This window comes from Setaria viridis, chromosome 9, assembly GCF_005286985.2.
Source record: "Setaria viridis chromosome 9, Setaria_viridis_v4.0, whole genome shotgun sequence".
Lineage (NCBI taxonomy): Eukaryota > Viridiplantae > Streptophyta > Magnoliopsida > Poales > Poaceae > Setaria > Setaria viridis.
In genome coordinates, this window is record NC_048271.2 from 4,242,133 (window position 1) to 4,259,620 (window position 17,488).

The 17,488-nt window shown below is 45.8% G+C and overlaps 3 protein-coding genes across 3 annotated transcripts; 1 reads left to right on the top strand and 2 right to left on the bottom strand.

The window, feature by feature from the left end:
* Positions 1-709: 709 nt before the first annotated feature.
* On the bottom strand, positions 710-9,525 carry LOC117839948 (uncharacterized). Its single transcript, XM_072291203.1, has 16 exons — positions 8,543-9,525; positions 8,277-8,426; positions 7,401-7,671; positions 7,219-7,311; positions 6,921-7,095; positions 6,570-6,815; positions 6,264-6,458; positions 5,800-5,988; positions 4,100-5,126; positions 3,348-3,463; positions 2,970-3,145; positions 1,983-2,173; positions 1,801-1,887; positions 1,550-1,707; positions 1,238-1,448; positions 710-1,154 (listed from the first exon to the last, which is right to left on the bottom strand). Exons 1-16 carry the CDS (start codon positions 9,410-9,412, stop codon positions 1,005-1,007), a joined length of 4,305 nt encoding a protein of 1,434 aa, XP_072147304.1. The 5' UTR covers positions 9,413-9,525; the 3' UTR covers positions 710-1,004.
* Positions 9,526-10,901: 1,376 nt separating this feature from the next.
* Positions 10,902-14,046, top strand: LOC117837981 (uncharacterized). The gene is made up of 2 exons (XM_034717826.2): positions 10,902-11,582; positions 13,247-14,046. The coding sequence occupies exons 1-2, from the start codon at positions 11,126-11,128 to the stop codon at positions 13,894-13,896; spliced, it is 1,107 nt and encodes a 368-aa protein (XP_034573717.1). The 5' UTR covers positions 10,902-11,125; the 3' UTR covers positions 13,897-14,046.
* A 342-nt stretch (positions 14,047-14,388) lies between these two features.
* LOC117837984 (uncharacterized) lies at positions 14,389-16,218 on the bottom strand. The gene is made up of 6 exons (XM_034717829.2): positions 15,947-16,218; positions 15,746-15,853; positions 15,531-15,655; positions 15,312-15,412; positions 15,162-15,221; positions 14,389-14,653 (listed from the first exon to the last, which is right to left on the bottom strand). Exons 1-6 carry the CDS (start codon positions 16,182-16,184, stop codon positions 14,569-14,571), a joined length of 717 nt encoding a protein of 238 aa, XP_034573720.1. The 5' UTR covers positions 16,185-16,218; the 3' UTR covers positions 14,389-14,568.
* Positions 16,219-17,488: the final 1,270 nt, after the last annotated feature.

Genomic DNA, 17,488 nt, shown 5'->3' on the forward strand with positions numbered 1-17,488 from the left:
ATAAATAGGGCGTTCTTTCCCTCCTAGCTATAGGTTTCTCATGTAGAAAATTGCAAATTGTAGAATTATTTTTGTGAATCAAACCATTTTATGTTTGATCAAAATTGTAGAGAGGTATTACAAAGATTTAGGCACCGAATAGATATACTGTGAAAATATATTTGATGAAGAATCTAACAGTACTTATTTGATACGTTAGTACTTTATTGTATAAATGGTCAAACTTGAGATATTTGATTTTAAAAAAAAATTAGAATGACTTACTACGCTAGTATAAATTTGGTCAAACTATCAAGCTACATTGGTAGGTTGGATCTAAAGGATCTACTGTGCTCTCAAATAGAGATAAGCTGCTAGACTATGTCGGATAATAAATTCAATAATTAAAAGAAAAACTAATGCAGTGGCATAGGTTCTGGAGCAATGTGTTAAAATCATGATCAAATAAAGAGAGGGGTGGCTCGATTTCGACAGCGGGAAGGAAAGGAAGGGGTGCAATGGCAGATTCAGTGATCTCGTAACTGACCCATCCATCTCTACCCTCTAAATCCAATCCAATGGCTGTCCTTCGTCTTGGATCAAAAGAAAGGAAAAAAGTTGTTGAACCCACCTGTCAGAATCTCCTCCTTCCCGACTCGTCCGACGAGCCGCGTTGCGACATGTTACACGGATACGTCAAAGTGGTCACGTATCAACTCGACAACTCGCATAACAGTACATAATTTACACTGCTTTTCAAAATCTCAGTTGTAAATTTGCGCGGTCATCGATCAATTAGGGAACAAAATGCACGTACCAATAAAAACGATAAAAATGCATCTCCGGAAAGTAAAGTCGCACAAAAAGAGAAAAATACATGGACTTGGAAGCCCCCCACTTCAAAAATTCTTGCTTCCACAATTTTAGCTTCTATATAAATTGCAGTAACATAGGCCTGTCTTTTGGCAGCAAAAAAGCTTCATGTTTCTCCAGAAGATTGGTGTACATTGCCGTATGCTGACGAATTAACCTTTGAGTGCAGCAGTTCCATGGCGCCTTTCCTTCTTGAAACGAGATTGATCCGGATCGAAGCCACCTTCCTCTGCACCATAGACAGCCCATGAGGGTGTCAAGGCCATGTAATCTTGGCTCTTGAAAGGCTTTCCGGATGTTACCTGCATTGGTGAATGAGTGGTCAGTTCAGAGATGGGAATATCACCTTGGGCGTGCCACAGAATAGTTGTTCAGGAAAGGTCACCAGTTCGTGGAATCGGTCATAATCTATCCAGGTATGCCATTTGCCGTTGATCTTAAACTTATCCACCTTTGCAAGCAGGACGCAGCATGAATGAGCATGCTCACACGCTACTTCATAAACACCACCGCTTTTAGATGCCAAAACCTCAGAGAATTCCTTTACATCTGAATGCCAGGGAACATTCTCCATTGTCAACTTCGAAGTTGCTGACCTGTACATTATAGTAACATGTAAGTTGATGTAACATGAGCAAATCAGCAAACCAAAAGGTGAAGGTATAATCAGTGGGTACAAAACCAAAATGGAACTTACGAGCCACAGTATGTTACACCCTTGATTTCAATGAAATCAGGTTGTCCAAGGTTTAGCAATTTGGCATATGCATCTATCTCCTCTGCATTCCAGCCTTTAACCAGTGTCAGACGGTAAACCGTTCGTTGATCTTTCTCGTGTAGGGACTTGAGCGAATCCTAGTGACACAACAAAGCATAAGACATACAGATACAAGGTTAGTATTGGCATATGAATCATGATGAACATTGGGAAGTCTTTTATATCTATACCAGGAAACGCTCCCAGAAGTCTGAGAATAGTGGCCTGTCAACAGCCTTCAAGCTTTCCTTTGTAGCTGCATCCACACTGACATACAGCTGCAAGTGTATTGATATTGTCAGCAACCTTTAGAAGTTGTTGAATTTTCAAACACTAAGATCTGGAACTTAGTGCAATCTGTTGAGAATATGACCTGTGTGATTGGTTTCAACGTCTTAATCTTTTCAGGAAATTGAGCATTTGTAACCAGAAAAGTAGATATGTGCCTGCGGTGTAGCTCATCAACCAGAGCATTTATCTCAGGGTACATTATTGGTTCACCAACCAGAGATAATGCACAATGCCTAGGTGATAGACCCTCTTCTAGTTTTTCTGGCTTTACTCCTGAAAATGCAAGAACAGTATTTTATCCAATAAAGACTGTACAAAAGTTTCTGAACTGAACAGCATTAATGTCAGATGTAGGTTGCTTGATGTTGCCTAAGCATAGTCAGGCTAAGAGAATAATAAACGGCGGATGCATTCCTATAATCTCTTAGGCCATGTTTGGAAAGGAGGCTTTAGGAATTGAATCCTTAGGATGTAGTACAACTGTGAACTAAATCCTGAAAATTCCTAGAACATTCCCCTTCTTCCAAACAGGCCCTTAGTAAGTGTTTTTACAAGGATTAAATGCTTATAGATGTAAGCTTTATTTAAGTTATTTCTAGTTCAAGCAAGGAACTCTTGCAGGCATTTGGAATGACATGGTCCAATCTGCCTGAAGTGGATTCAGTTAGGGTTGAGGGGGAGAGATCGCCAGGGCCTCAGCCCACAGCTGAGCAAGATGAAGGCTTTTCCTTCTTAATTCTTGTATTGCTTGCTTTCTAAAGAAATATGCTAGGCATATATATAGCTGGCCACAGTACATAATGATTTAACAAACCCATTACTAAACTAACAACCTTAGCTGACCAACCTGATTTGCCTAACCAATCTGCTAACTTAACAATTGAGAAACTAAATAAACACAGAAATGCTGATAGATGGTATATCTCTAAGCCATGTATGCCAGGCTAGTAGCACCATCACTGACGTCCATAACTCCATCCTGGAGTTTTTGTTTGGCAGTATGATACACAGTGCATTGCTCAAGCAAGAAGCAACCACTAATATAGTTCATATGGGTGAGCGCACATACCTGGTACACCTTTCATTTGCTTAATCATCTTAGTGTGCTGATCAATTGCGGCATTTGCAATGTCAAGTGGGTTATCCATCTTCCATTTCCAACTCTTTCCAACAGGATTCGTGTGATGCCTCCAACAAAATACACATTTATTGGCACAAGCCAAACTTGGAGTTGCCTCCATGCATCTGCCAAATGATCATATAAATAGCAAGCAAATTATCAAGGCTGTCAATATATTTTCAAATAAAAAATTAGTTATGGTTTTTGTATTCAGTTTAAGCAGTAAATATTGAATAATTTAATATTAAAAATAAAACTAATTGCAAAGCCAGGCCACCTAATTTGCAAGCACTAGAAATACACTGTTGCATAAGAAAAAGGTTTCACCTGTGACTTTCTATGCCATAAAATGAATGCTTATAGCACCCTCCACGGCCTCGGAGTTGCGACTTAGTCCATCTACAAATCTTCACTCCACTATGAGAACCAAGAATTTTGTAACCCTGCAACACACACAAAATGTGGATTGGTACACTATAAACATAGTAGAATTACAGAATGAACCCCAACTACATGCAACATAGAAATACATAACCCTGCCGCATCAGCTAAAGCTAATAATTATAAATATCAAACATCATCAAAGTATGCCACCCACATCATGCAAGAACACGTTAGTGCAACAGCAGCAGCAACCTCAATGTTCACCAACATGAATCTGAGCATCACTATGAATTGTCCTGAAGGTTTAATCAGAAGTATCTGCATGATATTTGGTTGCTTGCATGCTTCTCAAATCCCTTATACTGTTATACTGAAGATGATTAACTATTCCACAGAATGCATTCAGCATTTGAAAGATAGTTAAATGAAATTCTATAATAAGAGAACTACTTCCAGAATTATGGTTGTAATCACAAATCATCATCAATCCTCAGACTTTCAAAGTAAAAAAACTTAACTAATCTCTTATTTATACGATCAATTCCAGGCCCATAACTGCATGCACATGACAATGACAAATTGTGTCATTTTTCCTTTCAATACACACTGGAGGTTATCAAGTGCCTTATAGCTCCAAATACAACTGTGCAATACAGATAGTACTCTGTGTATGACAAAATGTAAGAAACACTCACTTGCTTCTCCAAGCTCGTCCTGATGATTGGTGTGACCATCTCCTTCACACCGTTCTGCCCTCCATTAGCCAAACTACCCTCCACCTTCCCGTTCTGCCTCGCCGGCGCCTTTCCAGCAATGTCTTCCATGTCAATCTCCACAGCCACCGTCTCCTCTTCGTCGTCGTCATCAGACTCCTCTCCTTCCAATTCCAACTCATCAAGCCCGTCGCTCTCTCCCAAAACCCCCTCGTTTAATTCCTCCCCCTTCACCACCCTCAGCACCTTCCCACTCCAATCCTCGAACACCGCCTCGAGTTCGCCACCATCCACATCGCCCTCCCCGAGGGGGACCACCTCAACGGCGCCGAGCGCGCGCAGCCACCGCGAGAAGTTCCTAGAGGCGGCGTTGAAGGTCTCCCCATAGACCCGGGACCCGACCCCGAAGACGGCGAAGCGAAGACCGGATAGCAGGAGCGCCCCCGCGCGGAAGTCGGCGGTCGACTCCTCGAGCCAGCGAGCTAGGAAGGCCGCGGAGGGTGGCGGCGCGCCACCGTCGTGGGTGGGGACGACAAGGAGGAGGAGCGGGACGGAGGGGAGGTCGTCGGGTTCGAAGGAGGAAGCGTCAGTGGCGAGGATGGGAACGCCGGCGTTGGCGGTCAGTCGGTCGGAGAGGCGCGTGGCGAGGGTCTTGGAGGTCCCGGTGACGGAGGCGTAGAGGAGGGTCGGGGTGGTGGTGCGGGCGGGGCCGCTGGCGGGGGAAGGTTTGCGGCGGAGGCGGATAGATTTGTAGAGGAAGAATAGCGAGGAAGAGGAGAGGAGGACGAGGAGGGCGAGGTGGGAGGTGGCGGAGGCGGTGGTCGCCGTCGGGAAGGGAGGCATCGCGGCGGCGGTGCGTGTGGGAGGTGCCGATTCGGCCCTTGGGTTTTGGGGGGTTTTGGAAACTCGCCTTTGGGCTCTGGACTCTGGTAGGCTGGGCCGCAGGTATGTGATTGGTGAGATCATCATCATCAAAGAAAAATGCACAAACTGACATGAACTTGTGCAACTTCAAACTTGAATCTTTGATCGTAGGAGGAATTTCTGTGCAAAGGTTGCAGTAGCTACACTGATAACATATTGACCTATGAACAAGGAGTTAATCCGAGTATCTGACAACTGAACATCACCACGCATCTAACTGATCATGTCATGGGAGCAAAGGAGTCATGGACATGGTAAATCGCTGCTCTCTCCTGGACAAATTGAAGACCAGAACAGCTCAAAATGAGAGCAAAATACACATTGCAAAACTTTGCTGTTTACCTGCATTTTACACAGCAAATGTTCAGGTGTTTGAATCTTTACAAATTGTTGCAACTTACAACAACACCAAGCAGTTGATTCAGTGTTACAATCTTTACATATTGTTACATTTTGAAACAACAAGAAGCTTGTATCTTGTACAACACTGTCTACAGAATAAGAATCCTTTCTCCGAACCTGACGTTGCTTCAGAGGAACTGATCAATGTAACGCCAACCACATCCAACCATCAGTTTGGGCTAAAACTTGCCAACTGATTAGTTGTAGATGGTTAGCATATTGTGGCATGCAACGAATGAACAAATTTTTGTACATATATCCCTGATTCACAACTGATTATATCACACACCCAGGGGAAATCAACAGCAGGATCACTCAAAAATTGGGCTGGAATTCAAAGGTTAGCTTATGGCCGCCATGTTGTTTTCTTTACAGACATGATGCCCTCCTTGTCCTTTCGGAATGTCATGACAATTTCCCAGTGTAGCGACTTCAAAATGGTCTCCAATGGGTCAAGGATCTCAAGTTTATCTCGGATGATGGCCCAAGCTCCAGGCCTCAAAATTCGATCCATCTCAACAACAATCGCCACAGGTTGCCTACATCTACACAACACCAGAATTGCATATCAAGAGTTGCACTTAGTTACACTGTAATAGGCCTTTTTGGGGTAACATAAGTAAACGTATGCGCGGACCTATCGTAGATATAGAGTTAGGACCTTAAGAATTCATTGCAAAGTACATGTGTTCCAAGAACTGGATGAGATCCAGAACAAATAAGAAAAATGCCACAAGAAGACAATGAATTCCTGATTTTGGGTGCGAAAACCATGTCAAATTGTATGAAATCAAAGCAAGGCTACTTTTCAATGGCATACCTGATCTTCAAGCGTGAGAATAAATGGTCAGCATGTAAAAGATCATAGGACCTTGGATACGTGCTAAATGGCTCACACCAATCGTGATATACACCAATCAGGCCACGCTCATAGATTATGGGTAGGGTGTCTGAAGCATGCACAGGAACGACATTCATGACCCAAACCTTTTTAGATGCCAATGCAGCTGCAAATCTGCAAGAAAACAATCATCAGATGTTTCAATACATGTATTTTAAGGTACATCGCATACTGTTGAGAGCAATTCTATCGAGCAATTTGAGGATTTGAATAGGATATTCATACCCTCCATATACAGCCCTCATATCCATCACATTTCTGATATTTGACCAGTCAATGCCCAATCCATCCAGATATGATTTCTCAACAACAGCCTTCCAGTGGTTATGATCAGCAGCCACCCTTGTTTGCAAGTCCCCAAGCCACTCAGGGTAACTGTCAAGCCTCTTGGGCCACTCCTGCGGCCAGTCACTACCTCTTTCTTCAATACCAACAGGTGCTTTGTGCAGGCAATGTTTGATGTGAGTATACCTAAAAAAGAGGAGAAGTAAACTTATTGGTGTATAGAAAAACATCCAAGTACCCATTGGCTAATAGCATAATGATGTAGCCCAAGTATCCCATGATCCAACTTACCATGCATTAGCTTTGTTCTGCTCTTCCTTGCAAAATGGAGGGTCCTTTTTTGCTCTCAGATCATATTCCTCATTTGTGGCTGGTCGCTGAAATATCTTTACTCCAACCTCACTGACATCATCACTATTGTAAGCTATTGCATTCCAACAAAGTGCAGTCATAGAAGCTGATATTCCTGAAAAGGGAAAAGAAAATGGGAAATGTAAAGAAATACTGAGTACAATCTACAGTGGCGTTGATATTTGTGTTATTCTATCACCTTTTTATATATATGCTACATAGTTGTACCACATCATACCTTCTTCGCTCTCCAGGTCAGCACTTTTGCTTGATATAATGAAGTATCCTCCTGGGCGAAGAATTCTATTTATCTCTAGGAGGAGTTTCCCACCTAAACCATAGAATATACGATGTTGTTCAACATGCGAGTACATACTTGAAATATGATCAGAAGAAATGAATGAAGCAACACATATATACCATTAGAATGCCATGGTATGTTGCATTCACCACAGTGTATAGCATCAAATGCACCACTAGGGAATGGTAATCTTTGTGATCCCAGACTGCCAACTGTTGCAGGGATTCCACGTTCAAGGGCAACTTGCGCAAGGTCTGTTTGATCATTTGTAAGGCCTAAAGATAGTGTTATCACATCTTTCTCAAGTAGAGCAATACCAAAGCCAGCACTTTTGCATTTGATGTCCAATACTATCCGAATATTTTTACCCCAGTCAATGTCAGGAGCCATCTGAATGACAAAAGAAAGTAATGTGAAGATTGTGCAAAGCATTAGAATGAGACATGTGTTATGCATAAATGCCTAGAAAACTCAACTACAAAATGCAGGTGGAATTAAAAATACAAATAATATTCAATCTAAAATTGTGGCCAATGTCCAGTAAGCTCATTATATAGGAGAATTGAACCTTTGGGATTCACAGAATTTTCACTAGGGCACTGAATGCAGTATCATTGTAATAAGTGGTCTCAAGATGATGCAGCAGCCTAGCAATCACCATATAGGAATGAGGACACATTGATGGATAAAAAAACTATAAGCCAAGAAGTAAGCATGATTTTCTGAGCTAGATCCCCCAATGGTGAGGCGATCACAAGTCACAACTAGCCATTAGCCGCATTGCACATGCTATAGGCAATCCTAGACGAACATCAACTAGGTGGAGTTGTGCACCTATTTTTCAAACATTGTTCCATCCCTTTACTAAAGACAAGCCAACTTAATAAGCTTACTTTATAGTGCAAGCTAGTAAATAGTGTGCGGAAACTATTTAAGTGCTATTTCTGCATACAAGTAGCTTTTATCTGATCCAAATATGGAGATCCAACAATTACCTCATCAATTGATTCCACATAATGCCTTGCTCCACCTTTGAATTCCCATTCATCTAGTGGGAACATCAAGTACTCACCACTGTGGTTCAGCCAGTTGTGGCCCTTAACATAATTTGACAGTCTAGGATGTGCAACATTCGCATACCAAACCTTCAAGCATCACAATTGACCACAAGAACAACCTCAGCTATTAATCAATCAAAGCTATTCATGTCCGATTATGTATGATCAACTCCTTTTCTTGAAACGTGAATTATGGTCCTCACCTTGTCCTTCCTCTCCGGCCATGGTGCGGGCTGTTTATAATCCTTGGGCAGTGACACCAGGCACGTCACAGGCGACCTTGGGCAGCTGCGTTCATGGTGCCTCTGGCTCCCATCCCCATCGAAATCCACACAAGGAATATAGTGGTAGCCGCTCTTGGCACCACAATGCTTCCAGTGGTAATGCGCACTGGAGCTGAACAAAGGCGGGAGCTTTCTCTTCTTACTTGGAGCCGCCTTCTTCGCCACCTCAAAATCCTCGTCGCCATCACCCTCACCGGGCTCCTCTTCCAATTCCAGCTGCGGCGGCTTCTCCTCCTCCCCCTCTGCAGGCGCCTTCCCCGAGTTGTCTCCGCTTTCCTCGGGCATAGGCAGCTCGGCCTCCTTCTCCGGCTCCATCTCCATGTCTGGCTCCTGCTCCTGCTCCTGCTCCGGTTCCTTCTCCTTAGGCTCTGGGTCGGTTATTGGAGCCGGCTCGGAGTGATCGGCTTTTGCAGCGGCGGCATCCGGCGAGGAAGTGGCATTGGTGCGATGGGGATGGGAATGAGATCCGGACGGAGCAGGATGGCGCTTCTTGTGGCTGTGCGGGACGGGGCGGGGCTTCCGGTGAGCATGCCCGCCGGCGATGCTGGTGCTGGTGCGGTTATGGGAGGCGGTTGGCGGGGCGGCGACCTCGGCGGCGAAGGAGGAGCGCTCGGTGGAGATCTGCTGGGAGGAGGAGGTCGGGGAGACGGAGGTCCAGATGATTGCGAAGGAGAGGCCGAGCGCGATGGCGATGCCGACCTTGGCGCCGAAGCCCAGCGGCTGGCGGCGGCGCCAGCAGCCCAGGAGCGCGGAGGAGGGGCGGCCGGGCGGGCCGCGGGCCACCGTCATGCGGCGGCGGGCGGTGGGCCGGTAGGTTGGTGAGGCGAGACTGTCGGTGCGAGTGGTTGGCGTGGACTCTGGAGGCGGAGCCGTGGGAGGAGGAGAAGCAGAGTGTGGCAGTGACGACAGTTGGGAGCAGGACTGGGGAAGTGGGGAGGGGAGCAGAACAAGCCGGTTACTGTTAGCCTATTACTGTGATTTTCTTTCACTTTAAAAATTGGCACTTGAAGAAGCAGAATTTGTGAGTCAGTAAACAGATTTCACTCCCAAATTCTGCTTATAATTTGTTGATCAGACATGTATACGGATTTTTTGTGCGTTTGCAGCATAAGACTGCTTCTATGGTCGAGTAGCATGAAGCACATGAACACATGGTACGATAGAAAGCAGCAACAATTCGTAGCATCTACAAGTAGTCCAGTTGAATGGTTGTGCCTTGAACAGATAACTGAACATTGTTAAAAAGAAGTAAAGAACTCCCACTCTGACAGACAAGGGAATGCTAGTTGCTCTGATTTTTGTTTGATTTGAGCTAAGGGGGCATTTGGTTCAAACTGCTTATTTTTAGCACCCATCACATTGAATATTTAGATACTAATTAAAAGTATTAAACGTAGACTATTTACAAAATCTATTACACAGATGGAGGCTAAACGGCGAGACGAATCTATTAAGCCCCACCGTTTAGCCTCCATTTGTGCAATTAGTTTTATAATTAATTTGTATTTAGTTCCCCTAATTAGCTTCCGAATATTCGATGTGATACAAAGTAAACTTTAGCTCGAGTAACAACAAGTAGGAAGGGAGAACCGGCAGTGGGAGGTCAGAGGTGCCATTCTTTTTTGTTAGATGTGGCCAGTCACTAATGAGCGAGGACGGACCACCAGCAGGTAGATGGATGGTCTCTGCAACTCTGCCCCTGGAATCACTTCTGTTTGATTTACCCAATCGGGCCAAAAGAATAACATCTTTGGTGCACCACTAATCGATTGATTGACACGAAGAGAGAAACTCGCTGCGAATTTTGCAGGACACGACTGAAAATCCGTGGCCCGTAGCGTGCATATGGGGCAACAGCTGAGCTAAAGCGGGCCGGGCTCGTCGGAGAACGGATGGACCGGGCCGGCGGCACCGCGGTCGCGCGCGCACGTGCTTTGTCCTCTCCTTTCCCCGAGCCGCGACAGCGCCAGTCTCCTCCGCCTCTGCTGGTCCTCCCCTTCCCCTGCGCCAACTAATTAATACGAGCACACCACATCGCCGCCCCCGCGCCGCCGTCGCCGTCGCCGTCGCGCTACAGTCCGATGGGCCACCGCGCACGTACGAGCGGCGAAGCGGCGTAGTAACCCCGCCGGAAAAACACGCGCCACCCATGCCCCCCGGGGCGCACCGTACACACACAACACGAGAGCGCGAACCGGCCGGGCAGGGTCACGTACGTGTGGTCCTCTTTTTTCTTATCTCTTCCCCCCCTCGGCTCCCGCCTTTCCCACTCACCATACAAAACCAACCATCGTGTACAGCAACAGCTAGCTTAGCCATGTTCATTGGAGATCACACACCGACGACGACGCTGCTGGTAGAAAATGGCGAACCAGCTCTTGCTTTAGTCTGCTCGTGCCGGTCAGCCCGAGCATCCATATAAAGCGAGCTAGCCGCTGCACATTGTGTGGCCGCGCGCGCGCCCTTGTCCAAGCTCTCGGAGGAGAGCGCCGGCGGCCGGCCATGTCGTCGTCGAAGCCGGAGGAGGAGGAGAAGGAGGCGCCGTGCATGAATGGCGAAGTGGCGACGGAGGACGACAGCAGCAGCGGCGAGGTGGGAGTAGATGAAGCAGAAGGCGAGCGGGAGTTCGCGGCGGCGATGGCGCAGCTGGCGCCGGAGGGCGTGCGGGCGCTGCACGCGCGGGTGGAGGCGGAGTGGGGCCCCGTGCTGCAGAGCGCGTGCCAGACGGCGGCGGTGCGGGCGCTGTGGGCCCGCACGGTGCGCGACCCGGCCGCCGCGGTGCTTGCCGGGGAGCGATACCTCAGGGGCCTGCACGAGAAGATGCGCCGCGACGTGCGCGCCGGGGCGCGGGAGGTGCACGGCGTCATGATCGCCGTGCGGACGCTCTGGTTCGACGCACGCATCGAGGCCGCCGTCGACGCGCTCGGCGGCGAACCACAGGTCGTGATCCTCGGTGCAGGTTCGTCCACGTAAAACTCCAAAAAATAAAAAATCGCAGCGCCGGCGCCGTTTGCAATGCATGCGTGATCATATCGATGCACGAACGTGTACGTTCGCGCGCGAGACCCATCACCCATGCATTCTTTTTTTTTTCATACTCATTTTCCTGTGCAGGCCGGCTCCTAATTCGTAATTAAGTGACCGGCCTGAACGTAATTCGTGCCATTACAATTGTTATGAGCTACACACTGAGCTGATGTTGCATAAACTTGCCGGTGTACCCTAGGACCTAGGTCATGTCATCTGCCGCATTAATATTTTTCATAGTTTGAAAATGCGATGCAGAGATAGATCATCCTCCATATAGAGTTCAAATTTCTTGTTTGAAACTGTAATGCAAAGATAAATCATATCCCCCATATAGAGCCCAAGTTCTAGTTTCAAAATGCAATGCAAAGATAAAATCATCCTCCATATAGAGTTCGAATTTCTAGTTTGAAAATACAATGCAAAGACAAATCATCCTCCATATGGAGTTCAAATTTCTATCATCTTTAACCTGGATCCGTACAACTAAAAAGACGAAGTTACCCCTGCTCCTGGTTGTAGATTCATATGGCACGGGCAATTCGGTCTTTACCACCAAAATGCATACTTGCAAAACAAGGAGCCTAATTCATGACAGCATTTTCTCCGAATGTGGCTTGGCTGAGCTTCTTCCACGCTGGCCATTTTATGTGTGGCGCGAAACTCGGACACGATCACACGAAGGAAAAGGAACCTATGTTCTTATCATTAACTCTTTGAAGAAAAACATGTAATTATAACAGGAAGCGATCATCTCGCGTGTAACAAAAAAAAGGAAAGAACAAAAGAAAACAATTGTGGCTCGGAATGAAGACACCTGGCCACATTACAGCAAGAAGAAAGCTATCCTGAGCTGCAGCATTTTTATGCGAGCACGTCCAGTAGCTATTTTGTCCGGACTACAGAGAGCAAATCACATCCAACACACTGATATTTGTGTCCTTGATGATACCAGTATCTACTGCGATACTGCCAGACCCTTTCAGCTGGTCTCATCAGTTAGCAGTTAGCACGATGTAGACCAGGAAACTTTTGGCTTGTATCCTACAAAAGGCTACAGAAACAGATTAAGGTCTCGTTCGGTTCTCTTGGATCTGTCCGAAACGAGATCTATTCTGCACGGATTGATTTGACCCGATTTAAAATTCGATGTGCGGAATGATTTAACCCGATTTAAAATTCGATAACCTTTTAGTTCGAACTGGAATAGAGCCGGTCTTGTTTCTATTCCAGCTCATTTTAGTTATTCTAGCCTCTTAACGACCCAGAATCAATCCCATATCTTAATCTACGAAACGAATCCCTGTAGGATCGAGTGACACAACCAGATCCACTCATTCCCCACAACCGGATCCACTCGTTCCCCTCCAGGAACGAATGATTCAATCATGAACGACTGAACAAGACCTAATAATTTCTTCGCTGGAATTGGTATGGGGTACGGTATGGAGTAATTACAATCCGGAAGCAAACTTGGGTACATGAACATATGAGAGAATGCCAAAACTTTGAATCTGATAATGCCAGAGAGATAAGTTCACCTGAAGAAAAGGCTCATTCTAATCACCAAATGATGCTCTCTTTCTTTTTTTTCAGGGATGGATGCGAGAGCCTATCGACTCAACTGCCTAAAAGAATGCACGGTATTTGAACTTGACTTCCCGGAGCTCCTAGAAATGAAATCTGATCTTCTGCACGAAGCAATGAGTTCCGCAAATCACCAGAAACTCACCTTGATGGCAAAATCATTGATTGGGGTTCCTTCCAACATACAAGATGGAGACTGGGTAACAAAGCTGCAGAGCTGTGGGTATGTCCCTGAAAGGAACACCATATGGGTGCTCGAAGGCATCATCTATTACCTTCACCATGCAGATGCAATGCAAGTCCTCGAAACCATTGCAGCCAGCCGGTCCTCAGCCTGCACAGTGCTCCTGGCCGACTTCATGAACAAGAATGCGACATCACTCTCTCCAGCCATGTACCATTTCTACCATGACAACCCTGAGCTCCTGCTGCCTTCTATTGGGTTCTCTAAGGTAACACTGTCACAAATTGGAGACCCCCAGGCACATTTTGGGCTCCTAAATCACCCAGATAACCTATTTGATAAACTGAGGAGACTGCCAAGATCAATGGAAAAAAATCCGGAGGATGGTACACCATGCTGCAGACTGTATTTTGTGGAAGCCTCTGCCTCACCAGATGACCAGATCATGTGTCCACTGGATCACTACTTGGAATAGCTGGAACACCTCTTTTTTTTCCTGATGGCGTGCAGAGTTCATTAGCATTCAAACCCAGATATGATTTTTGTATAATATATTTTTTGTCTGAGATAATCCATAAAATCTTGTCAATGAATAATACCAAGATTTTGTCCTACTATTTACACATTTCTTACTCTTTTTCCAAGCAGCTACAGTTTATGGAAAACCATCAGTAAATATAAGCATACACTTAAATATCCACTTTAGTTCCATGTAGTTTAATGAACAGAGAACAGTAGAATATTTTAAAGAAACTAGAGACACAAGGTATACATGGGTAAATGTTATATGATAATAAACAGGATGCTGCGGAGCACAAGAGAGAACTTTCAAAATAGTATCGGGAAACAAAATTTTCACATATGGGCTTACTGCTACCACACTTTGCATATATCTCCTCAATAAGTGCCTACATCTAATTCTATGTTTCATTTGTAGGCAAAAATCATTTTTACCATAAGTAACATATATCAAATCAAATGCATTTTTTTTGCGAGGATCAAATCAAATGCATAATGTGTGTTCTACAACAAAAGGCCCTGATGAGCAAAGGCAAATGAAACCTTACCACCGGAATATTAGGAACATAAAAACAATAATTCATTTTAAAACCTTAGAAAAATTGATGGGACCCAGCCAAAAAAAACTTTAAACACCTAAACAGTCTTTAACACTCTGTTCAAACTTGTCAAGGGCAGAGATACTGCTCAGCACACCATCCTTCATCTTCTCTCTGCAGGACATCAAAAATGATAAATGGCAGCATTTATTAGCAACAAAAGACTCCAAATCAATTCCATATAAAATCAAGGCTTGTAATCCAAATCCTAAAACAACCAATTTTTAGACATCCATACAAATTGTGCAGATTTTATTGTGAAAATCAGTTCATCCTGCATGAGAAGACATTCCAGACAGGGGAGATTCGACAAATTGCAGTAATTTGTTTCTAGTAATCCTTCAATGAGGTGATGACATAGGCTATATCTTCTTTGTTACAAGATCAACAGGACAAAATGAATTGATCGCCCATGGACAAGCAGTCAAATATCCCATAACAGAACATTGCAAAAGGATAACGGCATTACATAATGCAAAAATGCACAGACATCCTGTTCACATATGAAGCATCAAGTTACTACCATGTTCTAGTAAAAGATGCAGCATAAGAAGAGTCAATGCATGATAACAAAACTGGGGTTAAAATAAAACAAGATAAGTTATGCATCCACGTCACGCACCTGTCACCAGTGAGCTCAAAGTTACTGTTCTCCACAATGGTTCCCAGGTCGGAGAATGACCTGCGGAAGATCAGTGAAACTTGAGCCCGCTCAAAATAATACACAGCAATTTAGTGAGCTTCACGTAATGCTAGCTAGCACTAAACATACTGGATGAGCTCCCCAAGCCTAGTATCAGCTTCAACCTTGAGAGGATCCTTTTTGGTGAGCAGCGACGCGGCATTCTTCAGTATCAAACTGAATGTGCAGACCTACAGGGTAATTCAATAACACGCCTTGAGTGGAGTACAAACAGCAGCGTCCTTGGTTAAGTCAAAGCCGCCCCGCCCCGCCCCCGCCCCCCGCCCCCCCCCCCCCCCCCCCCCCTACCTCAACGCCAGTCTTCGACTGGAACGCGACGATCGAGTTCCTCTGCCGCGGCACGCAATCCCTCCCCGCCGCACCGATCCGCCCCCTCACCTCCTCGGCGTCCTCAGCAGACGCATTTGGGGAAGCTGCATTGCGCAGCCACAGTTGCTAAGAATCTTATGGACATATCCGACAAAATTAAGCAAAGCGATGGTTACCAGGGAGAATGGAATTACCGAGGAGAGCTTGGGCTTTGAGGAGGGTGTCGCGGGAGGCGGCGATGGGCGCGAGGAGGAAGGACGCTGACTTCTTCTTCTGCTCCCGCAACAGCTCCTTCGGTCCAGCTGCAACAAAGCAAGAAGAAGAGACGAGAGTGAGAGGTCCGGTCACCGCATTGCCGGGAAAGGAGGTAGGCGACGGGAGGGACGTGGTCGTACGGATGCCGAGGGAGAAGGCGGCAGCGGCGAAGGGGCGTGCCGGCGCCGCGACCATGGCGAGGGCGAGGAGCGCCGCGCGGCGGGAGGCGAGGCTCGGAGGCGCGGGTGGAGGAGGCTGCGGCTGCGGCGGCGAGGATTCCCGGAGGGGAGAGGCAGAGGCTGCCGTCGTACCGCGCCGGGGAGGTGGCCTCGCCGGCGGTGGCCCCGGTGGCGCGGCGAGCGAGTGGATGGCGCGCATTGGGCCGCTCGTTGTGTGGGATAGTGAGTGGGTTGCGGTCCTCTCCGCGTGGGCCTCCAAACTTTACGACGCGTCCATTCCGAGCCGCACGCCACATCCCGTGTTGCCGCGAAAGGTTACGTACTCTCTGACTTACGTCTTCCGAGAGCGTTTACGGCTAAGAGGCCTCTTCCGCCTTGGCGCCTTCGCGACTCCACACACGGCCCGACGACCGTTCCGTTCCGTTCAGACACGACGCAGCTAGTCGGACACTGGCCACCACGGCACTCCAGTTGGGAAAGCAAAGGGAGAATGATACGTGCAACCTTGTACAATTCCATATGCGGGCACAACCGCGTAACAAAGCCCATTCTATTGTTCAAAAATGGAATCGTATTTAATTTGCTTCGATGCAGTCAAGTGCGCCACTGGAACTGGAATTTGAATCCACCAGGCCGAGTCACCAACCAACTTGCCAGCCCCACCCAAATGCGTGGATCGCACCGCGGAGATCATACTCTTGTCTCTCTTTGCACTTGCAGAAGCAATTTCTTTTCCCCGGACCCATAAGGCATAAGAATACTGTGGAAAAAGTCTATTTTATTTTCCCCACCTATCCACTTTGTCTGCTTAACTTCTGAACAAAATTTAGGCTCATTTTACTCCCCTAAACTATTTCATTTGGTCCAATCCACCCCCTAATTAGATCTCTCTTTTTTTTCTCCATGTATAAGTTGAATTTTGAGTTCAAATTTTATGAGTAGATATAAAACATGATGCCTTATGTTAAAAAATTGTACTAAGAATTTTTTATGATTATTTTCATAGGTTAGGAATATTTAATATAAATTGATCTTAGATATACAAAACTTACAAAAATTAAATGTATTTATCCAATGTAGAGCATCTTGTTATAAGTCAGCTGGTAAAATTAATTAAAACTCACCTTGTATGAGAAGAAAAAAAGAGAGAAATCTAATTAGGGGTAGATTGGACCAAATGAAATAATTTGGGGGAGTAAAGTGAGCTTAAATATTGCTTAGGGGATTAAGTGGATAAAGTAAATAGATGAGGGAGTAAAATGAACTTTTTTTTTCCTATCAGTTGTTGCCTCGTATATCCGGCTTCTAAAGAATCGCATTTCTTTCTTTCTCCTTTTCTCTTTTCTCTGATGATGATCACATGGTAATGCAAAAACACTTATTAATAATTGGCATCTTTCGCTGGTGAGATAGACGTGTCGCCACGAAACCGGATGCTGGATTCCATGTGTTGAGGTGTTTTTAACCATGGATCAGATTCGAGCAAACTTCCCATCGGATTTG